General features: G+C 41.3%; 1 protein-coding gene across 4 annotated transcripts in view; it reads right to left on the reverse strand.

The window, feature by feature from the left end:
- Positions 1-348: 348 nt before the first annotated feature.
- Positions 349-17,674, reverse strand: part of MATCAP2 (microtubule associated tyrosine carboxypeptidase 2) — a 30,685-nt gene continuing 13,359 nt past the window's right edge. For 2 of the 4 annotated variants that reach the window (XM_052792821.1, XM_052792848.1), the window contains 5 exons: positions 12,451-12,594; positions 10,186-10,318; positions 8,675-8,980; positions 8,055-8,152; positions 349-3,573 (listed from right to left, as the gene is read on the reverse strand). In XM_052792821.1, coding sequence (XP_052648781.1) covers positions 3,412-3,573; positions 8,055-8,152; positions 8,675-8,980; positions 10,186-10,318; positions 12,451-12,594 — 843 coding nt within the window. In that variant the 3' untranslated portion in view covers positions 349-3,411. Of the gene's footprint in view, positions 3,574-6,339; positions 7,800-8,054; positions 8,153-8,674; positions 8,981-10,185; positions 10,319-12,450; positions 12,595-15,897; positions 16,054-17,674 lie in introns of those variants that run through there. The other 2 variants (XM_052792840.1, XM_052792831.1) reach the window with 2 other exon arrangements.

A 17,674-nucleotide genomic window follows, 5' to 3' on the forward strand; every position in this document is an offset into this window, starting at 1 on the left:
TAAAGCGAAGCATTTGGAGTTGCCATTTCCCGCATGGATGGCGCTGAGAAATGCATCGCAGCAAAATGGCTCCGATGATGCCTCAGACTGTGTCCTAGAAAAAGGGAGGGTGTGTAATTTCCTCATGAGCAGCCAGGCCTTCTAACAGAGCAGAGGGAGCTGTACCCGATGTAAGACTTCAGCAGAGCCTTCATGACTCCAACCCCAAGTGGTGTTTTTCAAACTGCATCAGAAAGCCCATCTCTTCCATGCACATCTTGGGATGTCCAACTAGCTGTAGAGCCAATGCTGTCGAAAGAGAGTAATGCGCTCACACAACACAATGTAACACTTCAGTACTCTAGTCTCTCATTCTTTCATTTATCTTTATTTGTTAAAGTTGTATAAAATGCCTTTTAAAATTGGTCTGGTGAAACGGGGAGGCTTTTCCAGTGTTGACCAGGTTTCTGTATAGGAGTAACGTAGAAGTGGCGAGACATGGATACACAGCAAAGCAACTGAGCCAGACTGCGAGGAAAGCCTGTCATCATCATTGGCATCATGAACTGTGTAGTGACATGAGCTCACGTCCACTGCTGTCCGTACACTTTATTACAGAACTGCAGTATCACGACTTAGTAACCAGCCTCTTCACAGTGGGGAAAAAAAAATTCAGGAAAATTTACAAAAGCTACACTTCAAAATTTGAAACACTTTTACAAAGGATGAAGAATGAATCTGATGCCAAGACCAGAAGCTGACAGCTTCATCTATTGCTAAAGTATTACTTTGATACCGACCACTTCCAGACTCCAACCCTTGCACAAGGCAAATCTATTTCTAGAATAATGAAGAACAGAAGTTCAGTGGCACCTACTGCTTTGAAGAAAATGTGATGCAGGTTTTCGAGTAAAGCAGAAAGGCCTGTAGTAGCGTTTAGGGCTACAGAGTGGTAAGAGTCAACTGGCTGTTGGACGAAGGGCTGTAGGCATGGTATTTTGTGGCAAAGCAGAGTGACTAGCACAGCCTCCTGGTTTCAAGGACACATTATGTACATACACTTAGGTTATAAGACGTTAGTACTGGGGGAGGAGGAAAAGCACTTTGCTTATGTAGAAGTCACTGGAGGAAGGCAGGGATCTCTCCTGTGAGAAAAAAATCAGTTCAGAAAATCAGTTTCAGACTGAAAAATCAGTCCCTTTCATAAAGGACTGGCCCTTTTGCATACCCCTGGGTCAGCAAAGTGAGCCAGATTCTTCCATGGTGTAGCTCAAATGATCTCTGCCCGATTTACTCCAAAGACAGCTTTTGACTGCAATCTTTGACTCGACCTCAGCCATGTGTGGCTTTCTTGCTGCTTCTGGCAAAGGAGCCAAAACCTGGAGCATGTGGGTGTGTGACTGCAAATGGTTCCTGTCAGGCTGCTGCAACACGGTGTCTAGTCAGCACAGCTCTAAAACAAAGCTGGGCAGGCGAAGTTACCAGTGATCAAACTAGACAGCCTGAAGGGGGAAGGAGAGAAAAAGAGCTTTTATTTCAGCATACAGAGGCTGAAAGGCTTTCAGCTCATGAACAATACTGACAATACAAAATTAAGGCTGCTGTGAGCAGTTCTTTGTCCCTGCCTTGAAAATAACCAAATTTAGTAAATTTATGCTTGTTGAGTGCATTTTTTTTTTTTTTTGAAGCAGTCAGCCAGCCAGCCGCTGCAAACACACCTGCGATACCATCTAAAAGGCAGCTGTGTTTATGGAATTATTCAAAACCCTTCAGACCTCTTAGCCAACTGAGAGCTTTCCTCACAGATTTTCCTATGGATCAGAAAATGTGTTCTCAAGACTTTGCTGTCATGGCTGGTAATGTCCTGGGTGTAAAATAAGGTGGGAGGGTTATTCCATCCGTTTCATTAAAGAACAGGATAAGCAGGGAGGGAGAGATACCAGGGCTCGAGTCCATGCAAATGTGGTGTGGAGGAAACCTTGGCTCCATCTACTCGCCTTATCCAATGCCAGGCCTGTTACCAGTGGGCCAAGGCAGAAGGGGAAGAAATGGAAAAAGTCCTGTCCAAGGCTCTTGCTAGTTCCTGCCCAGCCTCTCCTACCATAGCTGCTTCCTGGGATTTCAGAGGAGCCCTGGTAAAATGCTATCTACTAAAACAAAACCCTTTGTCAGAATGCTTACAGGTGCAAAACTCAATTTGCATCGATAATTCCATAATACTCTGGAATCAGAAAATGTAGTTTATGTAGTAAGTCCTCCTGTGTCATCTAAGCTATTTATCATGTGACTAGCCGTGCCTTACAGTAAGGTGCTTTCTCTTCTTGGTTCTGGATGTAGCACTCGCAGTTAAAACAGAGGTAAGGTTGCTTCAGAGTGGTGCAGCACTTCTGTTGGAACACAGGAGTAGGGCATTTGTGAGTCGTCTTTCCCCCCCATTCACATCTTGTTTCTTCAATGATCTCTGCAAGCTTGAGCTTGCTGTAGCATGGAGTTACTGCTCAAAAAGTTGACTTGACCCTCTGTAGGCTAAGGTGACCCAGAGAAGAATTGGGTGTTGCCTGCTGTGCTGAATCATGTCCCTGTGTTCCTGAATTTATTTAAAACATATAAGTCATGAAATGACAGTTCTGCCCGATCCTTCTTCTAAAACACTGCCATGTTGAACTTCCTAGGTATGCTATGCTTGTCCTCAAAAGAGGGAGACCCTTCCAGAACTCAGCTTCCTGAAACATGTACTATACAGATAAAGATGTGGAACAGTGTAACTTTTTGAGGGATAAAGGGGGATAACTTTGCTACCTGCTTACAGTCATTGAAACAGCAATAGCTATCTTTTTTTTTTTTAAATGCTAAGTCTTCCAGTAAAAAAACCCCAAACTTTTTATAGCATTACAGACCTTCAATCCTATGGCACAAACACCTGCTTCTGTGCACTGTGTTTTTAAACTTTCTTTTTTCATTGTAATGATGACCAAATGGGAAAGAGTAATGCAGACAGCAATGTAGCATAATCTACAGTAGTTCTATCACTATGAACCATGAAAGCTATAACCAAAGACAGGGCAAACACAAGTGAACTAAGGGGAATTTCTCCCCTTTCTCCTTTTCTCCACCTCTAAACCTGGGTGGGAAAAGGCAGTATATTACAAAAGGCAGTGTCAAGCACCATACCTAGCATACAAAACAGAGTGGATGATTGGACAGATCATTGCAAAGGAATTTCTAAGCCAAATTTTGAAAAATGCATAAACCCTTTAAAAAATAATCAGTATACAATCACAATGCAAAAGGAACATAAAGGGGCTTTTTTTGAATTTCACATATTCTGGCCACCCTTCCCTCCTACCCCACCCCTCATAAATCCATTTTTGCAAGCTCTGGGAAGTCCAGTTCTACACCCTCACAGAGTAAGTGAATGGTGGGCTAATACTGTTAATTTATGAGATCCTGGAGCTCCTCATCAGTCAGCTCATTGACTTCCATGATCTTTTCCAAGTGCTCCATATACCGGGCATGGTCTTGCAAAAAGTGTGGTACCCTCATGTTCTCGATCACAGCTAATCCTTTGAGGCGGTCCACATCCTCATATGAGATCTGTAAGGAAGACATGGATTAATTTCCCACTATAGTCCTGTTACTTCTCTGCTGCGGCTCTAAATTCTCTCTTGTTGATGAGAAAAGATTTCAGAGCTGGAGGATTTAAAAGCTTGTGAGAGTCCTTTGAAAACACAAGTAACTGTGTACCTCAGTGGAAGATGCAAAAAAAATGTGATTTTAGCAAATGCCTCCATACTTCCTGATTCTGCTTTTGATTCAGTCAGTGAACAGACTGACGGGAACCTGAATGAGAATGACCTACAGCAGCTTCAGGAATAGAGAGGGAAAGGATGGAGCACTTGTGAGTCTTTGAGTCTCTCCTCAAAGAGGTGGAAAGATTGACATGAGAATGGAAAAAACACTCTGCCAAAGATTGAGGAACCAGAAAGGGAGTGCAGGACAGGCATGGCACAGGCTCCAGCTTTGGGAAAGGCATGGTGCCAGCTGACCTGAACTCTGATGTTTTCATTTTCACTAGGTTTTCATTAGCTTATGCAAAGCTAAATTAAAATGTACCTCTAGTAACTAACTACAGCATGGGCAACTTAAGCATCCCAATTTTTTTTTCTCCCAATCAATAGCAGGGCAGAGACTGGGTTTGCCTCTTGGCATCAGAGCCTTCTGGGTATAGGTGTGACACTCTCAAACGTTTTCCAGCTACTACAGGGCCTACTACTTGTTTTCTAATGAAAGCTGAGATTTTTCTCCATAGTCTTATCGTTCTATGAGCTAGGACTTCAAGTCTTGAGTTCACAGTAGCTCAAGGTGCTGTGAATGACAGTCCAGAAAGGATGAATGCTTTGGCTGTGCAATAGCTAGACAAGCTGCTCTGCAAGCACAGAACAGGACTCCCTGGGCAGCTGTCCAGCATGATGAAATTTATGTGGTTGCTGCTTTGTCTCTAGGCTGCGTGTTCTGGGCACCCTACAGACAGAAGCATGTGTACTGGCAAAACCCACAAGCCTGGCTGCGCTTACTAACTGGCACATCCTATTTCCTCACAGCAGGTTTGTGCCAGGTGGCTTGAGAATGGAGCCTGCTCCTTCCAACCTTTTTACCCCGTGTTTCTTCTAAGGAGCTGAGCACTGCGCAGTCAGGGTTCCCTGGAAATAGCCTGCCCTCTTTGCAGGTGATGGTTTCTATTCGGGAAAGATTAAAGTGAGCATGAATGATCCACCAATGTGTAAGGGGCATGGAAGGGCTCTCTGGAAAGATAGGACTATGTAATCCAGATTGCTAAACCTGATCCGTAGATGCAGTCAGAGACAGGTGCATATCTTGCTGAGGATAATGGGAACAAAGTCCACAAAAAGAATGAATTTGCAACTGGGTACACGTGTGCTTTTCTAGCTGCAAGGACAAGATGAATCCTGATTAAAAAAACGAACATACACCCATGCCCAGGCTTATTCAAGTCACTGAGATACTGCTGTTTGAAGATGGTGTGACATTAGACCTGATTAAAGTATTTAGAAGTAGATACAGAGGAGCTATACAAAATCATACAATCTCCTCTCAGTCTGGAGACACAGCACCAAATGAGATTAAATACTGACCTTTCCTCCTGTGCCAGCTTGAAATTCTACCTCTTTTCCTCTCAAACAAAGGAAAGAAAAAGGACCCTTTACCCCCTCGTATTTATTTTCAGGGTTTTCTGTTACTGCTGCAACCAAGAAATAAGTATCTGTGATTTGAGGTATGGTTTGAATGGGATGTATTTCCCCAGTCCTTGCAATTGCAAAAAAATGACAGAAGTTGACATTCTGAGGAGATCAAAAACATAATCTCATCCTACTGCAGCAACAGGTTGTCTTCCTTACTACATGTAATTAAAATCATTGTACTAGGTAAAAAAGACTGAGGCTAAAACAGGCTTACTTAGGCTGTTTGTAATGTGTTCACATTCTTGGGAAACACAATAGTAGGTGACAGTTTGCTGCTTTTGCTTTTTAAAATTCTGGTAGTTATGCTATACTAAAGTGTACCAATATCTGCATTCTATTTCTCTTTAATATTACTTGCATGCGATTATTACGTGAATGTTTTGCAGTGCTTCCCAAATTTGATTCTTTCCTGCAAAGTTTTAAAACTGCTTCTTCTAAAAAAGCATCTTTTCTCAGGCTTCAAGCTCTTTTCTTAGTCACTTCTAGGTATGCCAAACAGCTTGCTTGTGTGCTGTTTCCACGCACCGCTCTCTTCTATGCTGTAAGAAATGTCAGAAGCATCAGGAAAGCATGGCTGCCTCCATCAGCCAGATCTCTAGCACTCAGATGAGAAGACACAGAAACTTCAGCATGGCTCTGTCTTAAATACATTCACATCAGAAAGCAGGGCTCTGATTTTACAACTGTGTTAACTACCTACTAAAGCACAGAAGCAATTTGTTGTCAGCAATATAGGTGACTGCTTTCATTTCCTATTGTGTTCATAACTTTATTGTGTTGGCAGTGAAAATATGTCCAAGGTAGGCATGCTGGGAAAGATGAGCTCACTTGTTACAATACAACACTGAGAATCTTCAAAAGGCAATGAAAATTTCCCCACTAAATGCTGGGCTTCCTTATGTTTAAATCCTGTGCTTTTTCTTCTAACCTGGAAGATACTCCAGCCAAGCTTAATACTCCCTTTGGAACAACCTCATCCTCCTATTCCGCCCTAAACAAACAAATCAGCCTTTAGAGTGGCGACAAATGCATAATGCACTGAGATCTAGCCTGTGGTTAAGTTTCATATTTCTCTACATTCACAGAACTTGTTTTTCCTGAGAGTATATGGAGATATTGGAGCAGGCCCAGTGAAGGGTCACTAAGATGATTAAGGCACTGGAGCATCTCTCCTATGAGGACAGGCTGAGAGAGCTGGGACTGTTCAGCCTGGAGAAGAGAAGGCTCAGGGGGATCTTACCAGTGTGCATAAATGCCAATGGGAAGGAATGACAAGGGAGTCAGGCTCTTCTTGGCAGTGCCTACTGGCAGGGCAAGAGGCAATGGGCACCAGTTAAAATGCACACAATTCAGTCTGAACACAAACCTTTTTTTTATGGTGAGGGTGGTAAAACACTGGCACAGGCTGCCCAGAGAGGTGGTGGAGTCTCCATCAGGAGAGATATTCAAAGCCCAACTGGATGTGGTCCTGGGCAACCTGCTCTAGTTGACCCTGCTTAAGCATGGGGGTTGGACTAGATCATCTTGAGAGGTCCCTGCAGACCTCAACCAATCTGGGATGCTGACAGCAGGCACTGCTCTTATACACAAATTTCCAGTTTGACTGCAGAAGATGTGTGCAGCAAAAACACTCAGAACAGACTTTAAGATCCCTTGATTTTAGAAGTTGTAAAGTCAAGCACTTTTAAATTATTATACTGCTAGAATTAAATTGCTTGTAGACCCTTAATGTGGATGCCTTGCCATGTAGATTATAGTGGACTCTGTAATTATATGAAGAATGACTTATTATGTTTTTGAAGTGGCTTGACAATCCTGTAGACTCCCTGAAGAGAGAAAGGGGTAAGGCAGTGCAGGAACAGTATGTGCTCAGTAGTTTAGCAGACAGAAGCTGTGTTGAGTTAAGCAGGCTTAGAGCAAAAGGAAGTTTTAGAGAATAAAGTTACAGAGACTTATTTGACAGTGCGATTTTATTTTCAGAGCTTCCTAACTTGGTTAAGTTACCTAAATAGCTCTGCTCACCAGTGTTTCTGACACTAATAGCAAAACTTCTTTAATGTGGACCAAAACCCTCTATCATAATATGCCACTTCCCTTTATCATCCATTGATTGTGAAGTAGGCAGAAATGTTGGTATACCAGCTCTAAATGCAGGTATAACAACATGAATTTGGATGCTGGTTTATGTGAATATGAACCCTGCTTTATGAACTGTGGAAACTTAGCAATCCAAGGATTTGGTTCAGGAAGTGTGACAAAGTTTCCGCACGCTTTAGTATGATTTTGAGAACAAACAAGCAATGACAGTTAGAATGGACATAAAATATGTTCTGTGAATATAGTAATACCATGTATTCTGGGGAAAAAAACCAAACTGATATTTGAAAAACATCAGAGGTGCCACCAGGGAGAGAAATTTGAGATGAAAAACTCTTTGTGGTGGAAGGGGATGCATTAGCATCAAATGGTTAATTTTGTTTTCTACTAGGACCACCACCTCATCTAGCACCTGTCCCACTTGCCCACAGCAGTCCGTTGTACTGCAAGTCAGGCAGTACCCTGTAAAGGGAGGAAAGGAAAGTCTGAGAAATATGACCATAAAATCTTAATCTGATAAGCAAGGAATGAGAAAAAGCTGGTAGAAATTTTTAGGACCTCAAAACATTTGTAACTTGCACTGTGTAATACAAGGTGCTATACAGAACAGAGATTTCTACATCAAAGTAAAACAGAGCACAATGACTCATAGCTCTTTACAGGCAGGCTTGCTGAAATGATAAAACTGTAGCCTTTGGTAAGAATGAGCCCACTCACCTTTCCAAGGGCTGTCAGAAGATGGAAATCAATGGACTCCCTGTATCTCAGGATTCGGAGGATGCCATCCAAGTACACCTGATCCTTATTGAAGCAGCCTAAAAGGAATCAAGATACATCACACTCTGTCAGGGTTTGTTCAAGGCATATTCTCAGAAGCCATTATGAGCAGAACAATTTTACTTTTAAAAAGTAGATATTTAAATCCCAGACTTTGAAAACCTTCCCAAAAACTAACTAGAAGGCTAAACCCACTAGCCAGAGAATGAAATCAGACACAGAAGACAGTGTCTGTAAATATCCACAGCAACATTACATCTCTTGTAATAAAAATGAAAGGAGGTCAAACTGTGAGTATGAACTTTTTCATGGTTTTGCAATTTACATTCCCACTTCCAACAAAAAAAAAATCCATTACTGATTCAGTTTGAAAGTCTCTCGGATGTACATTTCAGCCTTGTTTTCAAGAGCAGAAATCCTGCTGCGTCATTTCAGAAAGCGCGGAGTCCCATTTCTCCCTTTTGCAAAGGTTTTACTGTGTGACATGATGAAGGAGCTCTGTATATGTTCTGAAAACCTCCCTGAAGTACAAAAATAGAGAAGACAAATAGGGAACCCACCTGGTTGTGATGTGTCAGTCCACCCTCTCTTAGCTCGTACGCAGTAATCCCACCTAGTATTGGGGTCCTTAACAAATTTCCCCACGTCCTGGAAAAGCTGACTGAAGGACATTTGGCTAGCCTGATACACTGTGTAGTAGAGCAGGGCAGCTCTCCAAAGAAAAGGGTCTTTGCGGAACAGAACACTGTGAATGCTTGCTAGCCCTTCTTCTGTAGGGTTGATTGGTTTTAACCCGTGTTTTCTACGTCCGTTCCAGTTGCACCAAGGCTGGCTGTTGTTGTTAAAACCCCGAAAATAATGAGTTCCTGAAAAGAAAGGAATATGGGACTTAGAACAGTAGCATCTAATGTTTTAAAAAAAATTATAAAATATGGAAGGAGATGCCCATTTCAGAACTCTGAACTGGTAGGACTGGGCACTGGGAGAAGTGCCAACTTTAGCCTTGTCTACAACAGAGAATTTTTGTCAGAGGTAGATACATGGTGCAATTATTCACCTGCTGACTGCAAGTGGGACTTCTGAAAATGCGTAAGGAATACAAATGCCAGCAGGACCTGAGTTCCCAAATCTGTGGAAAGGAATTTTCAAAAGGGTCTTTCATGCTGAATGCCTTTAGCATAGGCTAGGCATTGTAGTGAACAGAAGGAAGGAGAATCAAAGTAAGGAGGCAGAAATGTTGCCTCTTGAAGGTGATTAAACAGCCCTACTGCACCCTTGGAAGACGCTATATCCCTTTACAATGTGAGTAACAGTGGTTCAAGGCAATTGCAGGTCTTGTTCTTCAGTTGAAATCCAGGCACTAGCCAAGTTTATCCACTTTTGATGCACTGAATTAAAACAGATTCACTGAAAAGTTTGTACAAATTTCCCACGGGGCTGGGCCAACCTTGTGTAATGCAAAATCAAGGCAATCTTACACCAGTTTAGGGGTTGCTGGGTAAATTCTTCATACCTAAAGCATGCCTACATTTGCAAGCAGTGCAGCATAACAGAAGAAGATTTGTAAAGTGAAATGGCTGGTGCTGAGGTTGAACAGTCACACTATTTTCATTTCCCTTTTTTTACTCCAGACTAGCTGTAAGTTGCTCTCATGAGCAAAATGTCCCTGAACAGTGACAGCACAGAAGGTATGCCCTGGAGCATAGCCTCTGGGCTAGCATCATCTGAAAGGATTACACTTTGCCTGTTCCAAGGTTCCTTTGGCATGTGAACCTCAGTGCAGTAAATGGGACTAGCTGGTAGACTCAATTCAAAAGCTGGCTCCTGATCTGACCTAGAATGCTAATGTACATGAACCCTACAAATCCTCAAGTGGATTATCTTCCTTTTACTGCTTGCTGCACTGATAAATAGGTTTCTCCTTCCCTATAGCACACCTACAGCATAGGTTCTTTAGACAGGGGCATTCCTTCCTTCTGTATATGTGCAGTGCTTGGCCCATCATTGCAAAATAAGTAAGAATGCATGCAAATACTCCCCTTTGCCTGAAGAACTGATGTCATGCTCATACCAATTTCATGTCTCAGCATCCCTTCCAGCCAGTGCTCTCGCGCAGTGGAGATATTGATAGTGAGAGTGGGGCGGCCATTCACCACTGTCATTGAGGCTCGAGATAGCAGGTCCTCCGTGAGATGGACCACAATCTGAAGATGAGAGAGTTCAGGTAGCAAAGACCTCTCTTCTTGCTCCTGTTCCTGCTTTTTCCTTTGGCCTTCCATTATTTCATTTCTCTTTGGTCCCTTGCCCTTCACAACTCTTCCTTGCTACCAGCAATCACCTACGAGAGACATTTCTGACTCCACTGAGTTACCCCAGTCATCTGTGCTGCTGACAAAACCTCAGACTTTAGTAGGACTCAGCATGAGAGTTAAGATAGACAGCCATGAGACTGCAAAATTTAATATGGTAACACTGAGTAGATTCAGGGGGTGGGGAGTAATCATATGCAGAGTAAATCAGAGGAAATTCTATTTTTTGAACTGTGTCTAATTATCTTGGTATTACTGAGAACTGAAAAATATTAGATAGGCACACATAAATTGACCAGGTATCTATATGCTTAATTTTTTTAGTTGCAATTCTAAAGCCACATGAATGAGAGGGGGAAGTACTGTGTACTTTGTTTCCTGATACATGATGCAGCCTTGAAATATTATTAAAATACTGGTATTGTTTTGTTTTATACAGGAATGTAGTTCTTGTTTTCATGTTTTCTCTTGGAAAATTGGTAATCAAAATCAAAATTGCCAGAGAAGGAAATTAATGCATATTGATATATTTTGTTATTTGAGTTTAAAAAGACTTTTTAAACAAGTGAGTGGGAGGGAGAAGGGAAACTCTCTTTGTTGAAGACTAAGCACCTTTCCCTCTTCATGTAATGCCTAAAGAAACAGTACTGCTTAGAAGAGTACAAAGGAGAGCACCTACAAGAGAGATCTTTTTTTTTAAATATCAAAGTTAACAAAAAAGGACCCAGGGATCAAAGGCATTAACATGACACTTCCCTGTATTCAAAACCCACCTTCAGCTTCAAGTTCAACAGCAAACAATCAGTCCCATAAAATTTGTATTTAAGACACAGGAAAGATAGGTAAATCCCAAAGCATTTAGATTTAAAGCACAGGTACCACTTAGCTTTATTAACATCTCTTCAACTGGAGAGAGTACTTTCATAATATTTTAGACCATACTAAGCATGATGTATTACCCCTATTTTTGCAGAAAAAGTAAAGCATTTCATTAAGAAGGACATGGGATGTTTGATGAGGGTGTAGGATCCTGCTTCCATGAAGACAAACCAAGACAAAAATGAATGGAAAGGGAGATAAAGCACAGCAAAGACCAAAAATATATTTTTTTCTGCTTGCTCTAAACCGTAGTTTTATAACCTCACTCTGAGAAACACAAGTCTAGTATCAGTGTCAAATTATAGTCTCCCAAAAAGGTGTGACGAGTTTAACCGTTTCTCCTAATAATATTATGTTTACTAATTAAACCTAGTTTCTCGGAAACTAATTTTTGTCTTTTGAGCTCACATTCCAGACTCTTCTTGCTCATTGCCAGTGACCTCATCCAAGTCTTGGACTCTGTCAGCTGGTGTTTTCATTTGGAATAATTCTCTTTTTATACATTCAATTTCATCTGATTCTTCCAAGCAATTCTACGTAACTCAGTCAAACTGGACTCCTTAAATCCCGAATATAGGAAGTAAGTTTTTTGCACAGGGCTCTAAAAAATTAGCTGGTTAAAGTCAGGAAAAACCAGCACTCAAACCAACTCAACAAGCCAACCTCTTTCAGACATTTTTATTTACTTATGTCACTTTCATTTGTGTTGCTTCTTATAAATCAGTCTCTTGGGCTGCTGCTTATTTTTCTTGACCTTTTCTTAACTCTTTCCTTTGGTGTAAATAATTTGACACAAGAGAACAGATGGCAGAACTGATGAATAAATGGAAATGTGCTAGTCTCCAAGTAGCTGAAAAAAGGAGGGAAGGAAGGGTGTCGTTCTTGGGTACTCCCAAAAGAGGTGAGTTTAAGAACAAGCATATATGAATCAGAAAACAGGCTCAGAGGTGGCTGAAGCATTCACAAGGAATTTACATCATTTCAATTGTTCAAAAATTAGACTGGGCACAGCCATGAGAAAAATATGATGCAAGGAATATTCTTGTAATTATGGAGGAAAGGCCTCCCAAATGGCTTCTCTGGTCCATCCATGGGTAATTTCTAAGATCTGCATAAATGTTTCTTTCCTGATCCATTGTATGACTTACCTCACCAAGACAGCCTTCTTTCACCATATATTTCCTGACGTGATTCCAGATGCGACTTTTGGTCAGCAAGCTGCCTCCAGTGGCCTGTTCAAATTTTTCATAGCTTCCGTATTTCTGCAATGTCCGCTCCATAATGTTAATGGACTATAAAATACAAAAGCATAGCAAATATGAATGCAGTAAGACCCCTGTGTCAGACTGGCATGTGTATTCTTTCTCTCCCTCTCTCTCTCTTTTTTATTTTAATCTTCTTTTTTAACTCATTGGGAGTCACTATCAAACTGTAGTCATTAGATACAGGCTGACACACTTTGTAATCAATTTATACCATCTTCAGACATACCTTAATGCCAAAGTACTGAAAAAAAATTCTGATCAACTCATCTTGGACCCACATACATCAGCATGACACAGATGATTATCAGTCTAGTGAAATAATACCCATTTTCTCTTTAATTTTGGGAATGTTGTACAACTGCCTTGTAAATCAGGCACAACAGGTCACAAGGACATTTGCAGTTTAAGCTGTCAGCATGTTTCTTTTTATGGCTTTCCAAAGAATTTTACAAAGATCAACTATTCCTGTCATCTTGCTTCATTTCTTGGTATTTTCTAACTTAGGAATGCTGAACCACGATTAAGCAGATGTGTAACTATAATTTTAATGATAATATTTCTACTAAAAATGTCTCCTCACGATGAAATCCTCTGTACCATGGGTGTCTGTTTCAGAAAGGAGGAGAGAGAACAGGAACTTTATTGACAGAACTTTCATTTAAACCTTTCATTTATATCACAATACTTCTTTATAACCCCCCCAAAATGAAGGAGGCATGCTTCTTCAGACAAATAAAGTGGCATCAACAATCCTCTTGCTGCTAGAAGAAGTCACTTGTGGGTGGCAAGCAGAGCACAATGCCTATAATGTGATCTGTACTCTGCATGTTGAAGATGTTACTGGTGGGGTGCAAAATGTTCATTCCCAGCAATCTACTTCCCAACATGTCATTTCACACCCTTAAAAGAAAATGTGGTATAGAATAACTTCTTGTCCAGCAATAGCCCAGCTACAGGGAATGGCTTTTTTCATAGATATGGTAACAGAAGCTCCCAAGAACCTCACGGAGAAAAAAATATTACTGATATTACCTTAAAAAATTAATGTCCTTGCTAAGAAAATACCACTAATGATGAAGGTGGAAATCTTGCAGACTGAATCTCTTTTTACATTGTACACTTATATCCGTGCACAAAGCCGGTAAGATGCTTGTTGTTTCCAGTTATGTAATTCTGACGTTGTCAGATTGGCTTATTGTCCACAAAAATAGGATTAATTTTGTATCTCTCACAGCTACTAACAATCCTATTCTAATTTTTTTCAAGTCAAAACTAAGAAACCCTGAGTAATTGCTACTGAAAGCCATAAATGCTAGCTAGATGTATTCTTAAAGATCTGCAGCCCTTTGATGAGAGAAATATCACTTACCTGAATGCCAGAGAAATACTGCACCTAATGTTTAGCATTTCTTTGTCTGTCTCTAATATTTGTTATTAAATTTGAAGGGCCTCCTGGTCAAATCTGAATTTCTTTTTCAAGAATGAAGAAAGCAGCATAAATTACTACCTTAGCACAGATTAAAAGAAAAAAAAGGGTCAGCTTAAAGAAGGCTGTTGTTTTGGGGGGTTAAGCAGTCTAGAAGCAAAGAACCTACCTACTGTGTCTCACTGCTATGATGTCTATCGCCACTGCACCTGAGTCTCCACAGTAAGTTTTATTTACATGGGAGCAGAGGGCATATGCTGGAGAGCATTAATACTGAATCGGAAAGTGAGGCATAAACAGAAATCTGTTATTGGTTAGTCCAAGATCTATACCACCGGTTCTTCAGGGACAGCCCAGCAGCACCACAATACGTTACTCACAGACTTGGCCAAAAAGTCAGTGTGCGTGGCCTCACGAGAATGGTAGAAAGAGGCTCGCCATAAAGCCACCCAGTGCTGTTACATGAACCCTGTCTCCTTTCACTGTCTCCTGTGTGGCCGAAACTCCCTAGCCACCATGCTAACTCCAGCAGTAGTTTCAGCCTTCACAGGGACTTGCACTGAACCCCCTGGGGGCCTGGCGACATTTGGCTGGTTCTCAGGATCTGGCCCATTTGGGCAGCTGTGCCCTTGCACTTGCTGAAGCTAGGAGTGAAAAGCAGCTCTTACGAAGAAAGGCACCAACAAGAAACACATTCTGTTCTTTTTCAAGTTTTCTTTATAAGATTAGGCGTCAGGATGTCTGCAGAGAGGTATTATAAAAAGAGGAATGCTGTGCCACCACCTGAGGCACCGCAAATGATTTGGCTTTGCCTCTCCCTGTTACAACACTGCAATGAGCACACATGGTGGCACAGCTCCATGCTGTGTGTTACACAGCCCCACTCGGCACCAAAGGTAACTCCCAGGAGAATCAATAGGCACCTTGCTGACCTTTGGCTCGATTGTTTGCAGAGAAAATAAATCCTACTGCTCCTAAAAACAAAAGGTGATAGGACTGCTGCTATGAAAACTGCAATGTCCTTCTGCAACTTAAATCATGTTTTTCAAGATGAATGTATTAAAAATAGAGGATACACCCTCATCTGGTGCAAACGGGGTAGCTCTGGCATCATTTTGCCAACCCACTGCTGTAGGTATTTGACGGAGGTTCGGTGCTGTTATTTTTGCTGTTACTCCCATTAACTTATTGCACAGAAATATGAGTAAGGACAACTACACATCTGTACTGGTGACCTACAAGGTAAATGGGATTTTGGTGTCAAGTCTTAACATTGCTTGTCACCTAAAAATGACCTCAGATAAATGAAGCAAGGTTAGTGTCTAAGTACTAAAAAAAAGAATCCAAGTCCCTCATGCAAGGCCTAATGTTTCTGGAGACTAATGACACTTTTTTCTAGCAAAATTTAGGATCAAGGGCTAGCTGTAAAGAACAAATCAGAGCAAAATCTAGTTCTTGTTTAATAGCCTGTATATTTTACCAAAGGATTTTTTCCTTTTTTTTTTTAAATTACATATGAATTTTTAACTTCTAAAAGCATTGGCTGTTTTATAAGTTTTTCAGTGTCTGCAAATGCTGAGGCATTTTCCTGCCTTACACGAAATCCTTGGTTAAAGAAGCAACAAAAAATTCCTGCCCCTATCCCAGGAAATTCATTCTCAGCCAGCAGCCTGAGTAATTAATGATAACAGTTCCTCCATTTCCTTTGCAAGGTGCCAGATCCTTAAGATACTTATGTTACCTACTAGTTGTTTGGTGTATCTGGTTTCTCTGAACAATTAATTATTTGCTCACTCTGAAAGAAGTCATCTCTGAATTAACCTTCTGGCATGAACTGTGTCTTCACAACTTGTTGATATTAAATTTCAATTAAGTCTATTAGATTAAATACCCTAAGTACCCACTTAAATTCTTGGACACTTCAGTTCCTTTGAATGTGCACCAGTGATTTCCATTCCTAAAGAGACTTGCTGCCCAGCAGCACCAAGTTTTGTCTCCTGAACTTCTTCCTTTTCTCCCCATCTCTTCCTGTGGCCAATTCTATCTCTCAGTAATAAATTCTGGAAAAAAATCATTATAATTAATAGCATTTTATAAAAATCACAGTGAGATGAAGCATTAAGATGCAACAGGGCTTACCAGAGAACCACAAACCCTGGAGGAGCTACACTATGCAGTGTCCCCCAAGCCCTCACTTTCTGAGATAGGCCTTTCTATGTTCAAATGTACAGTTGTACAGAATGGCAATTCCCCTCAAAAGTTTTTGGTAATATGATTTAAAACACAGTAGATCCTGTGGGCAGAAAGGTTTGGCTTTAAATTCTCTGGAAGTTATTTACTGCAGGAACTGATGCAAGGATGGATGTTATTTTCCAAAGCCACCAGGATTTGGTCCTTTCCTTTTTAAGGGTTTTTAAGGCATCTTTCAGAAAGTATCCAGCACTCAGGCTATACCTCTCTACTAGTAAATCAAAGACAACCAGGATATTGGCTCAAGTGCTGGAAGGGCTCCATCCATTGAGCTGAACGGTTGATTGGCCCCCAGGCACAGTGTTGCCTTAGGTGAACCAACACTCCTCTCTCAGGCAACAGCTGGCTATAGACAAAGGACCATGTGGCTGTTGGCTTCCCAACAGAAGTGGGAACAAGGCCACTACATTTTGATGCCCATCCCGCCTCTCAGCAAACCAAACATCAGGTCCAGTTCAGTTTCACATCAAACAATGAAAAAAAGCTTTTCCAACAATGCGATGACAAAGCCTTTGGATGGAGAAGAACAGGCAAGTGTGATTCACAGGCTGAAGGAAACCAATGAAGACAGCAAGAGATAAGAAGTAGGCTCGAAGAATAGCAAAGATACATTACATACTTTTTGAAAAGAGTAGGACAAATCTAGAGTGCTGATCAAAGTCGAGTAGGGGTGGATGAGAGCAGGTTTGATGAAGCAGAGGACTGCCAAAACTGTTTGAGAGCAAGGGGGCAGTTTCTTCTCAATGTGAAAGCTCATAAAAATAACGGTGTTTTGAGACAGGCTTGTAAACTTTATTAACCAGTTCTCTGTTTTGATGCTGTTTATAAAGACATTACTCCTATGAGATGCAGCATTACGTAGGTTTATTCGGTGGTGTTATCCCAGAGGACCCTCCTACCTTAGTCAGAGTGTGGGTATTTTCTAAAACCACCTCATCACAATAAACAGTGAAAAAACAAGCACTGAATGGGCGTTAAAACTTCCTGCTTGGCTGTCTGTAACAGCAAATTCCCTGGAGCTGAGACCTACGCGTGCCAAGGAAAGGCAGCATGAGTTTGGGAGTCAGGAAGCCCAAGTTCTAGCTCTGCCTGCCTGCCTGCAGGCATCCTCCTGAACTCTTCCTGGGCAGTTTAAGGATTTTCCTAAATTGCTGTGAGACACTTTAATCAACAGCACAACATGAATAGAAGGTTTTCAGAGATACATCCCCCTGAAGAAGCACAGACCCACTCTGGCCTCTCCCATTTCAACCTGGTGCAGGGTTTGCAGCTTCAAAAGGAAGGGTGGGATAGTGAAGGGTGCTTCCTCTACCTTATGTGCCATGCTGATTAATCTATATCCCGGCAGTCCAGCCACCTCCAAATAGGTGTTGCAAGTTTGAACCCATGCATATTGAGAAAGTCATTAAACTTAAGCCTTATTGCTCAACA

This window comes from Harpia harpyja, chromosome 1, assembly GCF_026419915.1.
Source record: "Harpia harpyja isolate bHarHar1 chromosome 1, bHarHar1 primary haplotype, whole genome shotgun sequence".
Taxonomy (NCBI): domain Eukaryota; kingdom Metazoa; phylum Chordata; class Aves; order Accipitriformes; family Accipitridae; genus Harpia; species Harpia harpyja.